Here is a 19,649-nt window from a genome sequence, read left to right on the forward strand (position 1 = left end):
AGAATTTACCGCACCCTACTTGACCTGAGGAAGTGGTCACAGAAACGTATCTGTATGTTTTTGGAGTGTAGGAGGAAACTGGAGTGCCTGGAGGAAACCCATGCAGATACGGGGAGAACATACAAACTCCTTGCAGATAGGGCCCTGGCTGGGATTCAAAACCGGGGACCCAGCGCTGCAAGGCGAGAGCGCTAACCACTACGTCACCGTGTTGGCCACACACACAGTTAGTGAGAATATATTCTCTGTAAAGGACTGCAGGGGATGTAAGCGCTAAATAATACTAAATATTAATAATTACAAATAACTTTTCTTTTAAGAAGGAAAATTTATATAGTTTGGATAACTTTTTTAGTAAGAGGGCTTATTGGTCTCTTTTAGTCATTCTGAGTCACCATGAGCTATCTGGGTAGTCTATAGACACAAGAAATGTCTCACTTCCATTAATCAGGTTAAAGTGACACTATAAGGCGAAAAAAACGTATAATGCTGTATTATGAATTGTATGTGTAGTACAGAAAATGAAAAGACCATTAGTAGCAAAGAACAGAATATTTTTATTCTCAGTAATAAAGCTTTTTGTTATAACATTGCATCATTCTATCATATTTGTAATTACAAACCACACTCTGTATTTTAAACTATTAAACAGAGCAGAGGTAACGACCCTTTGAGCTCCCCTGCAGTAAAACCTCATCTGAAGCTGCCTCTCACTGTTTCTTTAATGTAGAAGTGCTTCAGAAAATAGGACTGTATCCGACCCAAGTTAGGTCGGAGAGCTCAGAGAAGCTCTTTTGCATAGATAACAGCTGACGTTTATTCATTCTTCCTGTGCCAGAAACAATACAAGACTCTATTCTTTGCTACTAATGTTCTATTTCTTGGCTGTACTACACATACAATTCATTATCCCATAAGTTTATTTTGATTTCAGATTCCCTTTAAAACCTACTCTGGTGACCACATTAGATCTCATGGCTCGAGAACATGGGCCTTTCCTATATCTATCATAAAGCTTAGGAATGAGCGATTTGTTCCTTAAATCCGATGGAACTAGTGAAGTAACACAAATGATCATGTATTTATGTTTTTTTCGCCTTTGACCTGTTACATTTTATATTCTTCATTTTCTGTTTTGTACATTGACATATTGTGTTCCTACTGCAACCTCTGCGTGGGTATTTAGGCATTTTAGCCCATTTTCTATGACTAAATCCAAATAAGGGTTTCTGAGACTAAAACCTACTCTGGAAATGGCACAATGAACGCTTGAATGTGTTTGCTTTGAGGTAGACAAGCTCAGGGAGGTTACATTCTCTGCCTCCTTCCACTACCTCACTCCTGTAGACAGACAGAACAATAAGTCATATGTCAACTTTGTTGCTGCACTTGTTTTTTTAGTCCAACTTGTGAGGAAAAACATCCTGCACAAGTCACAAGCCAGGCCAAATCTATCACAATTCAGTTACTACGTAAGCAGTACCTGTATCTGCTCTACAGTGGTTTGCAAAAGTATTCGGCCCCCTTGACGGTTTCCACATTTTGTCATATTACTGCCACAAACATGAATCAATTTTATTGGAATTCCACGTGAAAGACCAATACAAAGTGGTGTACACATGAAGTGGAACGAAAATCATACATGATTCCAAACATTTTTTTACAAATCAATAACTGCAAAGTGGGGTGTGCGTAATTATTCAGCCCCCTTTGGTCTGAGTGCAGTCAGTTGCCCATAGACATTGTCTGATGAGTGCTAATGACTAAATAGAGTGCACCTGTGTGTAATCTAATGTCAGTACAAATACAGCTGCTCTGTCACGGCCTCAGAGGTTGTCTAAGGCCTGGTGCACACCAAAAACCGCTAGCAGATCCGCAAAATGCTAGCAGATTTTGAAACGCTTTTTCTGTAGCGTTTCAGCTAGCATTTTGCGGTTTTGTGAAGCGTTTTTGGTATAGTAGATTTCATGTATTGTTACAGTAAAGCGGTTACTGAACAGCTACTGTAACAAAAAAACGCCTGGCAAACCGCTCTGAAGTGCCGTTTTTCAGAGCGGTTTGCGTTTTTCCTATACTTAACATTGAGGCTGCGTAATTGAATCAGCGCTGCGTAATATGTTGGCGCTTTATAAATACAATAAATAAATAAATAAAAATAAATAAATTGAGGGAGAAACGCATCCGCAATCCAAAATCTGCAGCAGCCCGGGAGTATGCGTTTCTGCAAAACTCCTCCCGCTCTGGTGTGCACCAGCCCATTGAAATACATTACCCTAGCGGATCCGCACCCGCAAGCGGATCGCAAACCGCAGCAGAACCGCTCTGGTGTGCACTAGGCCAAAGAGAATATTGGGAGCAACAACACCATGAAGTCCAAAGAACACACCAGACAGGTCAAGGATAAAGTTATTGAGAAATGTAAAGCAGGCTTAGGCTACAAAAAGATTTCCAAAGCCTTGAACATCCCACAGATCACAGTTCAAGCGATCATTCTGAAATGGAAGGAGTATGGCAAAACTGTAAACCTACCAAGACAAGGCCGTCCACCTAAACTCACAGGCCGAACAAGGAGAGCGCTGATCAGAAATGCAGTCAAGAGGCCCATGGTGACTCTGGACGAGCTGCAGAGATCTACAGCTCAGGTGGGGGAATCTGTCCATAGGACAACTATTAGTCGTGCACTGCACAAAGTTGGCCTTTATGCAAGAATGTCAAGAAGAAAGCCATTGTTAACAGAAAAGCATAAGAAGTCCCGTTTGCAGTTTGCCACAAGCCATGTGGGGGACACAGCAAACATGTGGAAGAAGGTGCTCTGGTCAGATGAGACCAAAATGGAACTTTTTGGCCAAAATGCAAAATCCTATGTGTGGCGGAAAACTAACACTGCACATCACTCTGAACACACCATCCCCACTGTCAAATATGGTTGTGGCAGCATCATGCTCTGGGGGTGCTTCTCTTCAGCAGGGACAGGGAAGCTGGTCAGAGTTGATGGGAAGATGGATGGAGCAAAATACAGGGCAATCTTGGAAGAAAACCTCTTGGAGTCTGCAAAAGACTTGAGACTGGGGAGGAGGTTCGCCTTCCAGCAGGACAAAGACCCTAAACATAAAGCAGGGGCAACAATGGAATGGTTTAAAACAAAACATATCCATGTGATAGAATGGCCCAGTCAAAGTCCAGATCTAAATCCAATCGAGAATCTGTGGCAAGATCTGAAAACTGCTGTTCACAAACGCTGTCTATCTAATCTGACTGAGCTGGAGCTGTTTTGCAAAGAAGAATGGGCAAGGACTTCAGTCTCTCGATGTGCACAGCTGGTAGAGACATACCCTAAAAGACTGGCAGCTATAATTGCGCAAAAGTTGGTACTACAAAGTATTGACTCAGGGGGCTTAATAATTACACACACCCCACTTTGCAGTTAATTTTTTTTCTGTTTCTAAAAGGTTATTGCCTTTCTATTTTGAAAATAATATAACATCAAGAATAAAATATACAGAGGTCAATATCTTGAAATTGTAGGTAACAATGAATAATGAGGTAGACATAGGACTACTTGAGTTTCGCCAGTGGCATGTCACACAAAGATAAAGATAAGGCACAATAGCAATCCTACATCAATATGAAGTTACCTACTATGGGCAGATATTGGACAACAAAAACCTGGAGTCCCAGGGTCAACAAGAAGGGTCAGAATGAAGGAAGAAAAGGCAAAGAAAAGAAGAAAGAGAAACGAAGAAGGAAAAAAGAAGACAGACGGCCTGCTCCTGCTGTGTTATCTAACAAACTGTTTGGTTCATTATTTTAAGTTAAGCCCACATACAACCTCCAAGGGTCCCATACCTTACTATATTTGTTCATTTTATCATCTAGTATGGCCGCTAGTCGTTCTTGCATCATAAAAGCTGTGACCCTTTGTTTGACCTCCCCATATGGCACAAATTGGGTTTTCCAGGCTCGTGCTATTGTTTGGGATGCTGTTGAAAAAATAAAATGGGCTAATACTCTGTGTCTTATTTAAAGAGTCTATCTTTCCATGCAATAAAGCAGTTCAGGGGTTCTTTGGGATTGTTTTGGAAAACAGTGAGTGAAGCAGCCTATATATTTTAGGCCAAAATCTTGAGGGCATGGGACAGGACCAGAAAACATGAAGCATATCGCCTTTAGACCCACAACCTCGAAAACATAAGCCTCCGTGTGTTCCTGGTAAATGGGCCAGTCTGGCCGGAACCCAGTACCACCTCATGAGTACTTTATAGGCTGACTCAACCACTGCCAAGTTTAGTGACAATGTTGGAACAACTTTTCAGGTCTCCCCCATTCCTCCATTGTTTTCTTGCCCCTCAAGTTAGATTCCCATTTAGACATATATCCATGACGAAAGGTGGATGGCGGGTCTGTCAAAATGGAGTATAGGTCTGAGATCATTCCCTTTGCTAAGGGGTTATTTGCACAATAGTGCTCAAATCTAGTTAAAGTGATAGGGTATTGAACTTGCAATGGGAGGAAGGAGGTTAGCCAGTGTCCAAGCTGTAAATAGTGAAATCTTTCAGAAGAGGGAATCTAATGGGGGCTCTGGTATTTTCTCCTGGGGAGAATAGAGTCCCATACAGTTAAGTAATGATGTAGTACAAGTTTTAGGGCGGGACTGTTTGGGTAGCCGTAAGGGGGTATGGACCGATTGCGGGAATGCAGCTGGTATCTCGAATAGAACTCAGGTTGGCATTTTTGAACCTGCAAAGAGGTCAATCAAGTGAGTCAATTGTGCTGCTTCAAAGTAACTAGACAAATTGGGAACACCTAGACCTCCTTTAGTCTTAGGCCACATGCACACATCAGACCATAGTCTTTTGAAAATGAAAGATCACAGACTAATTTTACCCCCTTCCATGTAGTATGAGAGCCATACCTTCACAGTCTTTTCTATGGAGCTGAACTCCCCATCAGACAGAAATCTTTGCAAGATGCTGCACACACAAATGCTGTACAGACACAAAAGATCAGTATCTGCAAAAGATCTGTTTCTGCAAAAGATCCGTTCCTGCAAAATGCATTCATAATCTATGAGATCTGCAGATCATCATACACACCTTGTTTAACTGACATTCATCTGCAGATCAGACAATCATCTGCAGATCTGAAAATCCATCCTGGTGGATCTGATCTGCAGATGAATGTCAGTTAAACAAGGTGTGTATGATGATCTGCAGATCTCATAGACTATGAATGCAATTTGCAGGAACGGATCTTTTGCAGGAACAGATCTTTTGCAGAGACTGATCTTTTGTGTCTGTACAGCATCTTTGTGTGCAGCATCTTGCAAAGCTTTCTCTCTGATGGGGAGTTCAGCTCCATAGAATAGACTGTGTAGAGTATGGCTCTCATACTACATGGAAGGGGGTAAAATTGGTTTGTGATCTTTCACTTTCAAAAGACTATGGTCTGATGTGTGTATGAGCCTTTATGGAAATACATGGTCGATTTGGGAATCCTGGGGCGGGTGTTACTCCATATAAATTTTGAAATCTTAGACTGCAACATTCTCAAAAAGTGAGGGGGACTCGGACTGGTAACATCCGGAAATAGTATAAAATTTTAGGTAGTAGTGACATCTTTACAGAATTGATCCGCCCCAACCAGGAGATCTTGTAAGAAGACCACTGCGTCAGATAATGAGTTATTTGCTTGGCTAAAGAATAGTAATTATTCTGGAAGAACGTCTTGTAACTGGTCGTCAAGTTTATACCTAAATATTCTATTGAGGAGTTAGACTAGGAGAACGGGTAGTCAGCTTTAATTCTTTGACAGGCCTCGGGCCTCAAAGAAACATAAAGGAGTTGCAATTTCTGTGGATTTATCTTTAAGCCGGATATACAGGAGAATTTGGATAGTACAGAGAGCAGTTCTGGGATGGAGGTAGTGGGTTCTGTTAGAAACATTAAGAGATCATCTGCAAAAAGGTTCCGTTTATGGTAAATCCCTGCCACCTCCACTCCCTGAATGCTGAATCTGTCTATTGGTGAGAGCTAACGGTTCCATAGCTAAAATAAATAAGATGGGTGACAAGGGACACCCTTGACGGGTTCCTCTGGTTATATTAAAGATCGGAGAAGAGTAGCCAGTGTATTGCACCTTTGCCTTAGGGTCTGAATATAAAACCTTAAAGGGGTTCTGTGGGGGTTTGCCAAGGATAAAAACCGCCACTTACCTGGGGCTTCGATCAGCCCCCTGTAGCAGTAATGTACCATGCCGTCCTCCGATCCGCCGTTCCCCGCTGCCGGTCCCGGTCTAGCGCGGCACGCCGTCCAACTGCGGCTGCACGACCGTGCTCGCTCCCGCCCACGTCATCAGAAGCTTACTGCGCAGACGCAGTATAAGAAAACTTTGTACTGCGTCTGCAGTTCCAATGACGCGAACGGCAGCGCGCATTATTTGGCTATGACAGACAAATAATGCCCGGTGCCAGCGGCGGGGAACGGCAGATCGGAGGAGGACGGCGTGGGACATTACTGCTACAGGGGGCTGATAGAAGCCCCAGGTAAGTGGCGTTTTTTATCCTTAGCAAGCCCCTCTCTTGTACGCATTGAAGAGAGATACCAGGAGGGGGCTCAAAGCCGACTAAATTTTTTTCATAAAACAGCCCTGAAAAGCCATGTGGGCCTGGCATCTTAGACAGTTTAATAGTTTTTATGGTGGTCTGAACCTCCTCCAGAGAGATAACTCTGCCCAGAGTCTCTGCTAATTTAGGGGATATATGTGGAAGAGATATCCCATCCAGAAAAGTGTCTATTTCGTGTATGCTAGAGTCACTTTGGGGGCCGTATAATTTGCTCAGGAAGTCATGGAATCCTGCTACGATTTTGGAAGGATCCAAAGTTGTCTGACCGTTGGGTAAACAAGCCGCCAATGTAGGTGGTTTGTATACTTTGTTCTTGAGCTTGTTAGTGAGTAGAGTGTGTGACTTGTTGGCCCAGGGGTAGTACCTATGCTTCTGCTAACTCAGTTGTTTTTCCGCTAGGTCAGACAACTTTAGATCCAATTAAGCTCTAAGTTTGCTCCATTCTAGTTTATGCAACGGAGTTGGATTATATTTCCAATCGGATTAAACTAGTTCTAGTTTGTGGGTTAGCTCAGAAATGTCATTTTGGCGTTGTCATTTTTTATATGAAGCCAGTCCTATAATGCGCCCCCTAATTGTTAATTTTAAGGCTTCCCAAAGAGCGATAGGTGAAGTCACGGAGTCCTGATTGTCTTCGATGTACTCTCGAATAGAAGTGTGTAGTTTCTCTAGTATATCTTTATCTGAAATGAGGGAGTCATTCATGCACCATTTAAAATCTGTGCGTCTTGGGATCAGAGAAGATAATTATACTGTAGAGATATTGGGTTGTGGTCAGACCTGGTGACCGATTAAATCTTTGCTTTGTATGCGTTAGGTAGATAGCGTTGTTGAAGGAAAAAGTGATCAATACGACAAAAACTTCCATGGGGGTTAGAGAAAAAAGTGTAGTCTCTGGTTGTGGGGTTTAACTCTCTCCAGGCATCAAAGAGGTCCTCAGAGCGAAAAAGGGTATAGACTGCCGAGGGACAGGGAGCACCCGTTTGCTGTTGTGTGGTCAGGTGTTTATGTGGTCTAGATCTGTCCAGGGTTTCATTTAGTACAGCGTGAATATCCCCACACAAAAGTAGCATTCCTTCACTATGACGACCTATTACTTGCATCAAATGAGAGAGAAAACATTCTTGAAATGTATTAGGTGCATAATAAGAGACTATCGTTAATTTTATGTCGTGCAGTGTCCCAACCAATAATAAATACCTCCAAGTCGGGTCAGAAATTTGAAAAGTGCATTTGAAAGGTAAACCCCTACTAAAGGCAATTGTGACACCTCTCACCTTCTCTCTAGCACAAGAGTTGAATACCAGGGGGTAATGGTAATTGAGGTAGGAGGGATGGGAGGAGACCGAGAACCTCGTCTCTTGTAGGCATACCACATCAGCCTTACAAGATTTATAATATTTAACGGCTTTAGCCCTCTTTTCTGGAGCACTATTTAGGTAAAAGAAGCGCCCTGGTATATGATAAAAGCATTTAAAAGCAGTTTAAAAACAAAAAGGTAATGAGGTATTCTAAGAGAGGCTCCCTAAGCTAAACATATTTAGTTTGGCACTGCTATTGGCCTTAGGAAGCGGGCTCAGACCCGTGAAACACATTGCCTGTGCTATCACTAATAAAATCTTTTGTTGTTACAAAGATTTTGTCATTGAGGTAAGCTGCCTCATTACCTTTTCATTTTTAAACTGCTTTTAAACGCTTTTTATCATATACCAGGGCGCCTCTTTTACCTAAATAGTGCATCCAATACCCCCACACACCACCCGTTTGAGGGGCGGAGACAGAGCATCCATGGTCCTACCACGGTAGAGATCTGTCTCCTTTCTTTTCCTAAGGAGTGCGACCACATCCAGGTCCCCGGTGACCCCCTTGAATGGAGTCGGGTTTATTGTCTCCACCTGCTTCCTGCGGTTGGTTGCCCCTCTGCAACCCACCTTTGTGAGGAGTTCTTTTACTTCCATATTTACACTTTATCTTGACTTGCTACACTATTGGGTTCCCCCCTTCTTTGTCTCCGGTGTATTTTTCCAGAGGGTGTTCCAACACCCAAACCAAAGCACTCTTTTGTGGAGAGTTGAAGCCTTTGACATTGTGGGAAATAACAGTTAGATTGTCCGAGCTAGTAGGCGACGCCATCTTGAAAACCTGTGGTCAATAGCTTAGAGATAGGAGCCGCTGAAATGAACCCTTTTTCCCGGAAGTAGGCAGGTCTAAAAGGAAGGTAAGTTAAAGAAACAGTAGGAAGGAAGAAAAGTTTGAAAAAGAAAGACCTGAAAAGTAAGGAGAAAAGAAGGATTTGTGTCCCTCTGGATGGAGACCAAATAGAGGGAGACAATGTAAAGGTATAAATCGGCTGAGCCTATGTTCGGAGAACACAGACTGCCGACAGTGCAACTGATGAAGTCAGAAGCTGAGCCATTAGTGTGGCAAGGGGGATCTCGTGACCCCCTCCGGCCGCATTGCTTACTAACTAAAGCCTCTTACAGGGTTATATATTGCTCGTCACAGCTTCAGAAACGCATGAACTAAGATAATCAAATATAACAACACATTCTCTGTGGACACTAGGTCTCAATGAAAACCAATACTATAACTTCAAGACAGACACAGAAATCTACTGATTAGGACCTTCAGTGCTAATAGTACCATATAGACCTAGAAAGCAAATAGATCAATTCAGATAGTCAGTGGAGCCAACAAGCTCTAGTGTGCCTGTCCTGTGGAAAAAAGGAGAGTTAGTACGAACATATCATTACGGTAGAACGGTTCCGACAAGGTGGAATCAAACAGTATCATCCTTTCTCTCTAAGGCTGCCAGTGGAAAGACTGCGTAACCAAGAATGGAGTTCTGAATGGAAACAAAACAGCATATAACATTGCGATTGAGTTCCGCAAAAGAGAAAAATGTGGCCAGATTAACAGGCTTCCTCAACAGTAAATGATAATGAGTATGTCTAAGTCCTGAGATGCAATCAAGTGGTAATAACAGCAAAGGGATCTCTTGGTAATTCATCCTGGGTCAGACAGCCTTGATGGCGATAAAGAGCCCCCTCTTCTCCTAGATGTAGTGCGGCGTGGTTTTACGGTTTCCCTCACTGGTGCCGAAGAGGTGGAAAGTTGGCCTTTAGGTGGGGGAGCTTGCTGGTTGACGCAGTTTTAGCGACTCAAATTTCTGTTGGGTCTCTTCTGGTGTGGAAACAGCAATCTTTTTTGATTTGTAGGTGAAAAGCAGCTTAAAGGGGAAGCCCCATTTATACTTTATATTATGCACCATCAGTATTTGAAGAAAAGGTTTCATAGCTTTCCTACGCTGCACAGTAGCTGGTGCCTGGTCAGTGAGAAGCAGATCAGTTTTGTCTCTTGCCGCACGCAGGAGCGCTTCTTTAGTGTTGTAAAATGTCAGTTTCACAATGATGTCTCGAGGAGGGGCTTCAGCTTTAAAGGACACCCGAAGTGACATGTGACATGATGAGATAGATATGTGTATGTACAGTGCTTAGCACACAAATAACTTTGCTGAGTTCCTTTTTTTCTTTCTCTGCCTGAAAGAGTTAAATATCAGGTATGTAAGTGGCTGACTCAGTCCTGACTTAGACAGGAAGTGACTACAGTGTGACCCTCACTGATAAGAAATTCCCCTTGTTACCTCTTTCTTGCTCTCAGAAATCATTTTCTGCTAGGGAAGTGTTTTATAGTTGGAAAAAAAGAACACAGCATAGTGATTTGTGTGCTAGGCACTGTACATACACATGTCTATCTCATCATGTCACTTCGGGTATCCTTTAACTGGAGTAAGTGCTCTATGAATTTCGATCGAATTCAAGTCTGTCGATAGGGATCACAGGATCTAATTCCTAGAATAAGGCCATTATTGTGGAGGTAAGGTCAGTGACCGTTTCAGGAATGCCCCTGATCCTGAGATTCCCGCAGGGCGCCCTCAAAGTTTTCTAGTTTTAAGTGCATAGCTTCAAAGTCTTTATCATGTGCTTCTATCGCGACTCCAGCAGAGTCCATGCGCTGTTCAAGGTCGGTGATCAGCGAGCCTAGCTTGCAAATCTTCTTTTTAAGTTGAGTGGTAATTAGAGTGGAAGCTTCATCTAGCTTGCGATGCAGGAGCTGCTCTATCTTGCTCAATAGGGCCTTGGTCACGGGTGTCAGAGTCTGCCGTACCTTTAGTCGAGGAAGTCTGCCTGCGTTTGCTCTTAGTGGCTGGCTGGATGGAGGAAACGCTGCTGTTATCAGAAGCCTGAGCGGGCGAGGCGTCACGCTGTTTGTCTCCGGGCACCATCTTGGAATTTCCCCAGTGAGAAGGAATGGGAAGCGCAGTGCTCTTTCGGCTGGAGGATTGTGCGCGGCGACCTCCCATGCAGAAGCGGGGATGTGTCGGAGAGCTAGTAAGCCACGTCTGGCGAATTTCGATGGGCTGCAACAGGCGGGATCACGGCAAATGCCACACCCCCCCATTTATTTTTTTTAAATGTTTGGAATCCTGTATGATTTTCGTTTTGCTTCTCACGTGTACACCACTTTGTATTGGTCTTTCACGTGGAATTCCAATAAAGTTGATTCATGTTTATGGCAGTAATATGACAAAATGTGGAAAACTTCAAGGGGGCTGAATACTTTTGCAAACCACTGTAGTATGGATTCCAAGCTATAGAGCAGTCTGCTCAACACACCATTTCATATTTTCCCAATTTTAACAGTATTGCCCCAGTCCAGTCTGCACTGTTCCCAAACCAAACTACTTTAGTCTGAAAGCCACTTCAACTCCTAGCCCTAGCTAATCCTAGAATAAACAAGGATAATAGAGGCGCCAGACAAGTATAAAATAGAGGCACTCTGGCTGTCTACTGACCTAGATCTGTGTCCTCCTTGTTCTATTGCCTGATGAGGCGGGATGTTGGCCCGTTAAAACGCGTTGCATCACTATTGGAGAATTGTTTTAAATAAATACAGTTGTATATCTAACGGCTGAATTAGCCTGGTCATTTGTGTACTTGGGGGAGGTGAATCCACACATTTCCCTCCTTTTAGACGGGTTTTAACCTATTTTATACTTGTCTGGCGCCTCTATTATCGTTGTTTATCCGAGTACTTAGTCCACCCTCGGTGGAGGGGTGTATCCCCATTTTTTCCTGTCTATAGAGAGCGACTTTTTAAACCTAAGTGGGGTCAGGTGATAATTCTCCCCACCTGCTGTCTCAGTGGTTGCCTATGTGGTAACCCAGACTTGGGAGTATAAATTTAATTCCGTTATATCTCCATATTTGTGGAAAATACTACACCTGATTGGGCTCTCGGTTTCTTTCAGTCTTGTTTTCTAGCTAATCCTAGAACAACCTACACCAAACTGGTCTCTACGTATCTCTCCAGCGGCTGAGATTCTCACGATGTAACACAGCCAGTAAAAAACACAGTTGCTGACCAATCTGTTGTAGTCCATTCTCATCAAGAAAACCATCAAGACTTTGGAAGCATTACTGGGTTTGGCTAAATGAACACAGATTCTCTGGATTACGCCAAGGCATTGCTTGGGGACAATAGGAACTTGGACATAGCAATCCCTGCTAGTTACTGACAACAATAACTGTGATACTTTTGATATAACAATTGCTATGATAGTCTACTCCACACAAGAAGGCCAGACGTTGAAGTTAGATTTTTTTTACATTGATCTCAGAAATTAAAATCTATTTCTCTGCAGCGCAGTAACCACTACAAGCCAGAGGGTAAGATTCATAATAATTCCTTTAGCATATGTAAGTTACAGATCTACCTATTTTTAAGAAAGATAAAGTGTGAGGTTATTTAATAAACAACTTGACATCATTTATGGGTGTTACCTCCACTATGGAAGTAGTAACCAAACCAATTACCATATGCTACAGCTGCCAATCTACAAAGCCAGCCACCTGCAACAGTTGTAAAATAAGTGTATAGGTCAGGGCCAGATCCCAAAGTTGGCCACTTCAAGATCTGGCAGGCCAATTATTTGGAAAATGGCAGAGGGATGCGGCCAATAAGCAAACATTTCTTCCTTTTTTGGACAATGGCTGGCCAAAACCCAAAATGACCGGGCTCTGGCCAGCCTAGTCCCGAAGAAAGCAAGAGTTCAGCAACATTTGCACATTCCTCCCTCTCCACCTCTCTTCTCACCCTATGTACTGATTTATGGCACTGTCTGCACGTCCCTCTCTTCTTCCCTATGCGGAGCCCTGGGTAAATGAGAGGTTACTTACCTGAGTGTTGGCATTCCACTGATGAGATCTCCCTTCAGTCAGGGGCAACTTAATACTGAGGTTACCTCTGGCCATCTAATGCTAAGTGGCAACTGTAACTACCTATGATGGGCAAAGAAAGTAAGGGAGAAGTGACACCTGGGCCAGTCAGAACACTTGTGGTGCAGTTTGGTGGAGATTTGTAGGTTTGTGGAGATTGAAGTCTAGGATGCCAGGACATCTGTGCCTATAGGCTCCTATGATGTAAATCCGGGCCGGAGTACCGGGATGTGGCTGCACAAAGGTTTATTGAGGCCCAGTCAGGACACTAGCTGTATAGAGTTTTCACATTCTAGCTTTATGTAGGTTTTTTTGGGGTGCTTTGGTTTCATTCCACAACACAACCTAAAAACAACAATGTCAGTAAATTGGGAAAGTTTTCTGCTTTTCACCTGTAACTACCTCAATGTGGACTCAGGAACAGCAGTTAATGCATTGCACAGGGTGCCTTTGCTGAACTGGGTTTACAAGCAGGCACAGACTGTGCAACCACAACATTACATAGTACAAAGTTAGCATGTGACTGCAGGCATTAAAATACATTTTTGCACAATAAGGGCATTCAAATCAGGTTTTTTTTTGTTTTGGTTTTTTTTTTAGCATCAAAATGGTAAAAAGGCCAGTAGTGGCACCTTGGGGAGCTGAGGCTTTGGAAGCAAGGGTGGTTTAGTTCTGGCTGATCCACTGATGTCCTGGTCTTCATTGTTTTGTAGTGATATTACATCTGACAAATTTCCATTTATGTGTAGTAAATCAGGTTTCTCCTGGTTCATATCCACTGTTGTGTCATAGGCATTTTTCTCAAGAGCAGAAGACTGTACACCAATTTCATTTATGGTGAGTTCAAGTTCTCTAATGCTCTCCTCCAGACTATCCAAACGTTTGTAGGTGTTCCTGCAAATGTCCATACTCTTCCAAGCCATGTGACTGCTGTCTTCACTGACACTGCTACTTAATATATCTAAGGGACTGCTGTCTACTGTAGCATTAGAATTCATCATCTTCTGAACATCAATGACTCGGAGCCTGGAGGTGGCCCCTGAATGGATAGCATGTGACAAGGTTATATTGTGTTCTTGGGAAACAACCAGATTCTTTGGTTCCTTTCCTTGAAGATGTCTCGGCTTTGGCACTGGAGTCTCGGACAGTCTTTGGACCCGCTCAAGTTTGTCAGTATCAGGTGTCAATCTATGTTCCCCACTTTCCTCAAAACTCTCATTTCTCAGAGGAGTACTTATTTGCCCATCCTGAAGGCACTTCAGTGCTTCCTCTCCTACCAATACACTCTGCGTTATGTCCAGCAACTGTTGATATGCATTTTCCAGCTTTTCTGGCTCATTTAACAAAACAAGAACAGGTTTGCTTTCAGTTTGACTACTGGCATCGTCCGTTAAAAATCTATTATACTCTCTTCCCATACATTTTGCTTGCACTGCAAACACATCTCTGCTTTCTTGTAACTTTTGTTTCTCTTCTGCTGTCAGTGATACAATGCTGTCATCTGTAATCATAAAGCCTACAATGCCAGGATCAGAGTTTCTGTGAGCTGCCTTGTACAGACTTGCATTCTGGGACTGCAGGTTTTTACTGTAGTACATGGAACTGTCTATAGACCCTTGGTGACCAGTCGTGGCTTGAGGAGTGTCGTCTTGGTCTGCAGACGTCCTTTGTTGTTGGTAAGTTACAGATGGGTATGTCCATTCTGTTACTTTCTCTGGCATGACATCACTAATATCACTAATGTCTGTGTTGTCTAAAATGGAAGAATGGTCATTACATGTACTTTCATCCTCTACTGGGGACGGTGGATTGGAATTCCACTCTGTTAGAATAATTTGAGGCAGAGAGAATTTCCTGGTGACTACAGAAGGGACAGATAATTCCTGAAGAGGAGACAGAAAAATGAAACTTAATATAAATGTACTTATCAAACTGATGCAAAAAAAAAAAAAAGTATGTTGGAACAATATAGATACAATAAAACTAAAATCATAAGTTAACATACTATCGATACTGTAGTTAAAATTTAGAAGTACTTCATCTAAAGAAAGTACCACCTTTTTTGCTCTGTGGATACAATTAATAAAATATTTTAATACGGTTATGCGTGAAGATCTCGCTACGCTAGCCATACATAGGTTGATTGGCCCGATATGCCAAGCCGATCCATCCGTATATGACTGGAATTTCATTAGTTAGTGATTGATTCTTACCATGTATGGCAAACTAAATTTCAAAAGATTTCAGCAAAAATTTACTGAGCATTGATGAAATCACAAGCGTTTTATTTCTCCTTTCAGTGCAACATTATGGGGAGGTCAATCACCCACCACTTAGAGATTTTTCAACATGTCCAATCAGGTGTTTCACTACACAAAACTTAAAGTGTTAAGAGCAAACATGTTGGAGCAAAAGATAAGTAGCAGATCTGTTCAAAGTGATTGAATAGGTCAAAAATCAATCAGAAGAATCGATGGGTGTATGGCCAAGCTTTAGACCATAATTAAAGGATACTGTAGTGCAAAGTGAAATTAAAAACGGGGTGAGCAGGCATGTTTAGTGGGCTCTTCTCATGCCCACCACTCCCCCGTTCTCCTCTGTCCATCTCTGGTACAGCTTAACAACCCCCCCAACTTACTTCCTGGGTGGTCGCGGCTGACTGCACAGGCGCTGCCCGGCAATGAGCGTCCTTATTCACGCGCCCGCATCCAGGAGCCCTCCTTGCAGGAGCACCATGCAGTTGTGACGTCACACGCAGGCTCTTGCGCAGTCAGCCGCAGCCAACCCGAGCAGGGAGTAAGTTCGGAGGGTCGGTAGGCATTACCGGGGGGGGGGGGGGGGGAGGGAGGGAGCGGTGGGCATGAGGAGAGCCCACTAAACATGCCTGCCCCCCCCCTTTTAATTTCACGTTGCGCTAAGGTATCCTTTAAAAGTCCATAATAATCTATTGAGAATCTATTGAGATGGCAGCTGTCTACTCACAGAGATATGTCATGTTTCACCACGAAAAAAGCAACATTCAAATAACTCTTAAAAGGTTAGTGCACTCTAAAATTGCTTAAAATGCCTTAAAATTGGTTTTTGATCAATAATGTAATATACCTGGATGTTAACGTTATTCATTTTATAATACTGGTACATTACCTCCAGTACACACAGCATAATCAGTCTGTGTCTATGCTCAAAGTAATTTAGCTACAGGAGGGGCGGATCCATTTTTGAATTATCTACGTCTAACATGCTTTTTCTTCTTTTGTAACAAATTGTGTGCCTACAATGATTTTATACAAATGTGCAGACCTTACCAGCACTTCAGTACACAATGACTGGGACAATTGACTGGGGAAACTAATTTATGTTACTGTCAGCTGTTACTCAGTAATTATCCTAAATATGTACAGTGGATATAAAAAGCGTATACACCCCTGTTAAAAAGAGTGAGACGACAATAATTTCAAAAACTTTTCTCATCTTTAATGTGACGTTTAACATTTACAATGCAATTGGAAAACAAAAACAAAAAAATTGTGTAGTAAGCTGTGCACATCTTCAAACTGATACTTTGTTGAAGCACCTTTTGATTTAAATAAATAATTCAGTCTTCCTGTGAAGAAATTTAGGAGCATGGCACATCTTTACTTGTCAGTACAGAATTTGCCCACTCTTCCTGGCAAAACACTTCAAATCTGATTGCAAGGGTATCTCTTGTGCACAGCCCTCTGACAGGTCTCCTCACAGATCAGACTGGACTTAGGTCTGGGCTCTGGCTCGGCCATTCCAAATATTTATTTTTCACCTGGTGAAGCAGTTCATTTCTAGATTTGGATGTATGCTAGGGGTCAATGTTGTTTTGAGAGGTAAACTTCCTTCAACTTATCTTCAACTTTTTAGCAGACACCTGAGAATATGGTAGATTATTGTTACATGTAGTACACAACCAGTTCTTGCCAGAAATTCCAGCAGCTTCTTCTGTGTTTCTGTAGGCCTTTTAAAAGCCTCCCAGACCAATTGTTATCGTCTTATCATTTTTAGATGGACGTCCAAAGTCTTGGCAACGTCACTGTTGTCCCACATTTCTTCACTTTTTCATGACTGTCTTCTCTTAGTTCAATGCAATATCAAATGCCTTGCATTTTTTTAAACTTTTTTTTCGACTGTTACCTTTACGCAACAAGACCCCTTTGATGCTTTGCAAGCTCTCTGGAAACCTTTTTTTTTGCCATAGAAGGCAACTGGAAAAAATGTAAAGAAAATCAAGGTAATTGAAGGTTAATAAGTCTTTTTTATTGATGCCAGGTATAGACCCAAAAAAGAGTGAACACTGTAATTAAATCAAAAGGGGCTTCAACAAAGTGATAGTTTAAGGAAGCGCACACTTTTTTCAATTGCATCGCATACATTTACAGTCACGTTAATGGTGGGAAATGTTTTGAAATCATTTATTGTGGGCTATCTTTTTTTTACATCACACAAAAGCTGGGTATATTAACAGGGGTGTGTGCACTTTTTACATCCACTGTAGAGCTATTCTAATAGATGTAAGGCCATCTCCTTCCTATGCAGGGAATATGTCACGGCAGTCCAACCAGGAAAGTTGTAGGGGTGTGAAAGGAGCAATGCATTTTACTTCCTGCTTTGTGCAGACTTAAGGCCCATACCCACAAAATGATTTTCGCAGGCGATTTTGTGCAACAATTTTTTTTTTTGCGATATTGTGCAACACCAGAATTTGTTAAACAGAGTTTATCAACGCACGCCACCCGCAGCGATCATTTTTGAATGACCGACACGTCCAATTAAGTAGTTGAGGTTCGGAACAATCCTCATTGACTTGCGGTGGTTTTGCAACAATTATGTAATTGATCGTTTACGCAATAGTTTATTTCCGGCACTGCAAACGCCCCTTAACGACTAGGCTAGATGGATCAGGGAACAATCGTTTTTTGGCAGAGATCCCCAATCTGCCGATGGGCATTCAACTTAATGTAAATCAGACGCACAAAAGGAGGTGAATTCTGGGTATTTTCGCTGTATACTGCTGCTGTGCTTTCCCCCAAAAAGTTGTAGAATATACAGAATGAAGTTGAAAGATACTCTTATAGTAATATGTTACACAGATTTTTGCACTAAAGGAATTACCCTTTATGTAGATCTGCACCTTAAATATCCCATATAGGAGCTGCAAGTTCACATTTTTAATGTTTAAACTTTTCTCAAGCTACACAGATCCATGCTTATGAAGTTCAGGAGATGGTGAGGAGAACATTACTTACATGTTTATGAAGCTTGTTCCTATCTCAGCTATGCTAAGCTAGGACCCTAGTGCCCCCAATGTAGCCCTCCAGAGCTAAAAGCACCCCTGAACTGAGAGGAATATGGAGGCTGCCACATTTATTTCCTTTTACACAATACCAGCTGCCTAGCATCCTGCACAGGCTACATACATAGTTACATAGTTATTATTGTTGAAAAAAGACATATGTCCATCGAGTTCAACCAGTACAAAGTACAACTCCAGCCTGCTCCCTCACATATCCCTGTTGATCCAGAGGAAGGCGAAATCACATATTAATAGCCTGTTGGTTTAGTCAGCAGCCCTGCTGACTAAGCCAATGGCTATTAATAAGCGGTATATGCTTTAAATGTTGTATTTATGTACATTTGAATCTTAGCACTATAGCACTCTAGCACTGGCCACTTTTGTACCCCCAACAAAGCTCCTAATTTGAAGGTGTGAAGCATGTAGCGTTTGTGTGGGGTAGTGTATAGTTTACAGTAATAGTGTGCGTTTAGATGGTCATCCTTTTAATGGTCATCCTTTTAATGGTTTTAAGTAGATTAATTTAAAAGTTACGTTTTAGCTACTTTTGTTCTCCTCCAGCAAGGTTATATTTGTGCAATGAATATATTTTGCATCACCCATTGCTGTTTATAATTTAATAGATCATTTTTATAATCTACAACTTTTGTATTTTTATTTTCTTGTGTTCTGCTTTTATGGGTTCCAAGACATTTTAATGTCCTACTCTGATTCTTTTTTTTATTAGAATTAAGAATTAATTAAGAATGTTGCCTGTTAAAATATATACACAAATATGTATTCTGGACTATACTGCTGTATTTTTAGGTCATTGGTTTCCTGTATTATCGACAGTATTTATACTTATGTGAACTACACATAGAAGACAACATGAAGTGTGAACTTCCATCCTTGAAACTCACCCAGGTCCGATGAGACAGTGATGATCCCAAATCAGCATACACAGGAATAGGAACTTCATCCTTCTCAGTAGGTTGAAAAGCCTGGCAGGACAGGATTGCAGCTTTCAGCATGTGCCCAGTGATATCATTCTTGGTAACAGAAGTAGAAATAGGTGACAATTCCAGCGAAGAAAGGAGGACAGCAGGGTAGGAGAGACCTCACAGTATGAGACAGAAGAAGGTTAATCAGGTGACTGTTACTTCCAGAACGGGAGGGGTTTTCCAAGGATAGCAGGAAATCTTGTCAATGATTCTTGTGGTGTTAGTAAGAAAACAAAGAGTCTTGAGGTCCACAGGAACAGAATAAGCCAAGAGGAAAGAAGACTTGTAAAGTCCAAAGCTGAATATGTAATTTTTGAGCAGAACACATAGCATAGGTTATGATGAGACTGATCTGGATTCTTGTCATGTTTACTGGATCAAGGGCCAGCAAGCAAAAGAGCCCATCTCACTATTTAGACTATAGAAGAAGACAGAAAAGACTGATG

General features: G+C 42.0%; 1 protein-coding gene across 27 annotated transcripts in view; it reads right to left on the minus strand.

Moving 5' to 3' along the window:
* SRCIN1 (SRC kinase signaling inhibitor 1) overlaps window positions 1-19,649 on the minus strand; it is a 1,481,450-nt gene that overhangs the window by 124,685 nt on the left and 1,337,116 nt on the right. For 25 of the 27 annotated variants that reach the window (XM_068262488.1, XM_068262500.1, XM_068262499.1 and 22 more), the window contains 2 exons: window positions 19,123-19,251; window positions 13,533-14,783 (listed from right to left, as the gene is read on the minus strand). The exons of 1 other annotated variant lie outside the window; for it this stretch is intronic. In XM_068262488.1, coding sequence (XP_068118589.1) covers window positions 13,533-14,783; window positions 19,123-19,251 — 1,380 coding nt within the window. The remainder of the gene's footprint in view (window positions 1-13,532; window positions 14,784-19,122; window positions 19,252-19,649) is intronic. One more of the 27 variants, XM_068262491.1, reaches the window with a different exon arrangement.

The sequence above is a fragment of the Hyperolius riggenbachi genome, chromosome 12 (assembly GCF_040937935.1).
Source record: "Hyperolius riggenbachi isolate aHypRig1 chromosome 12, aHypRig1.pri, whole genome shotgun sequence".
In the NCBI taxonomy this organism is placed as follows: Eukaryota; Metazoa; Chordata; class Amphibia; order Anura; family Hyperoliidae; genus Hyperolius; species Hyperolius riggenbachi.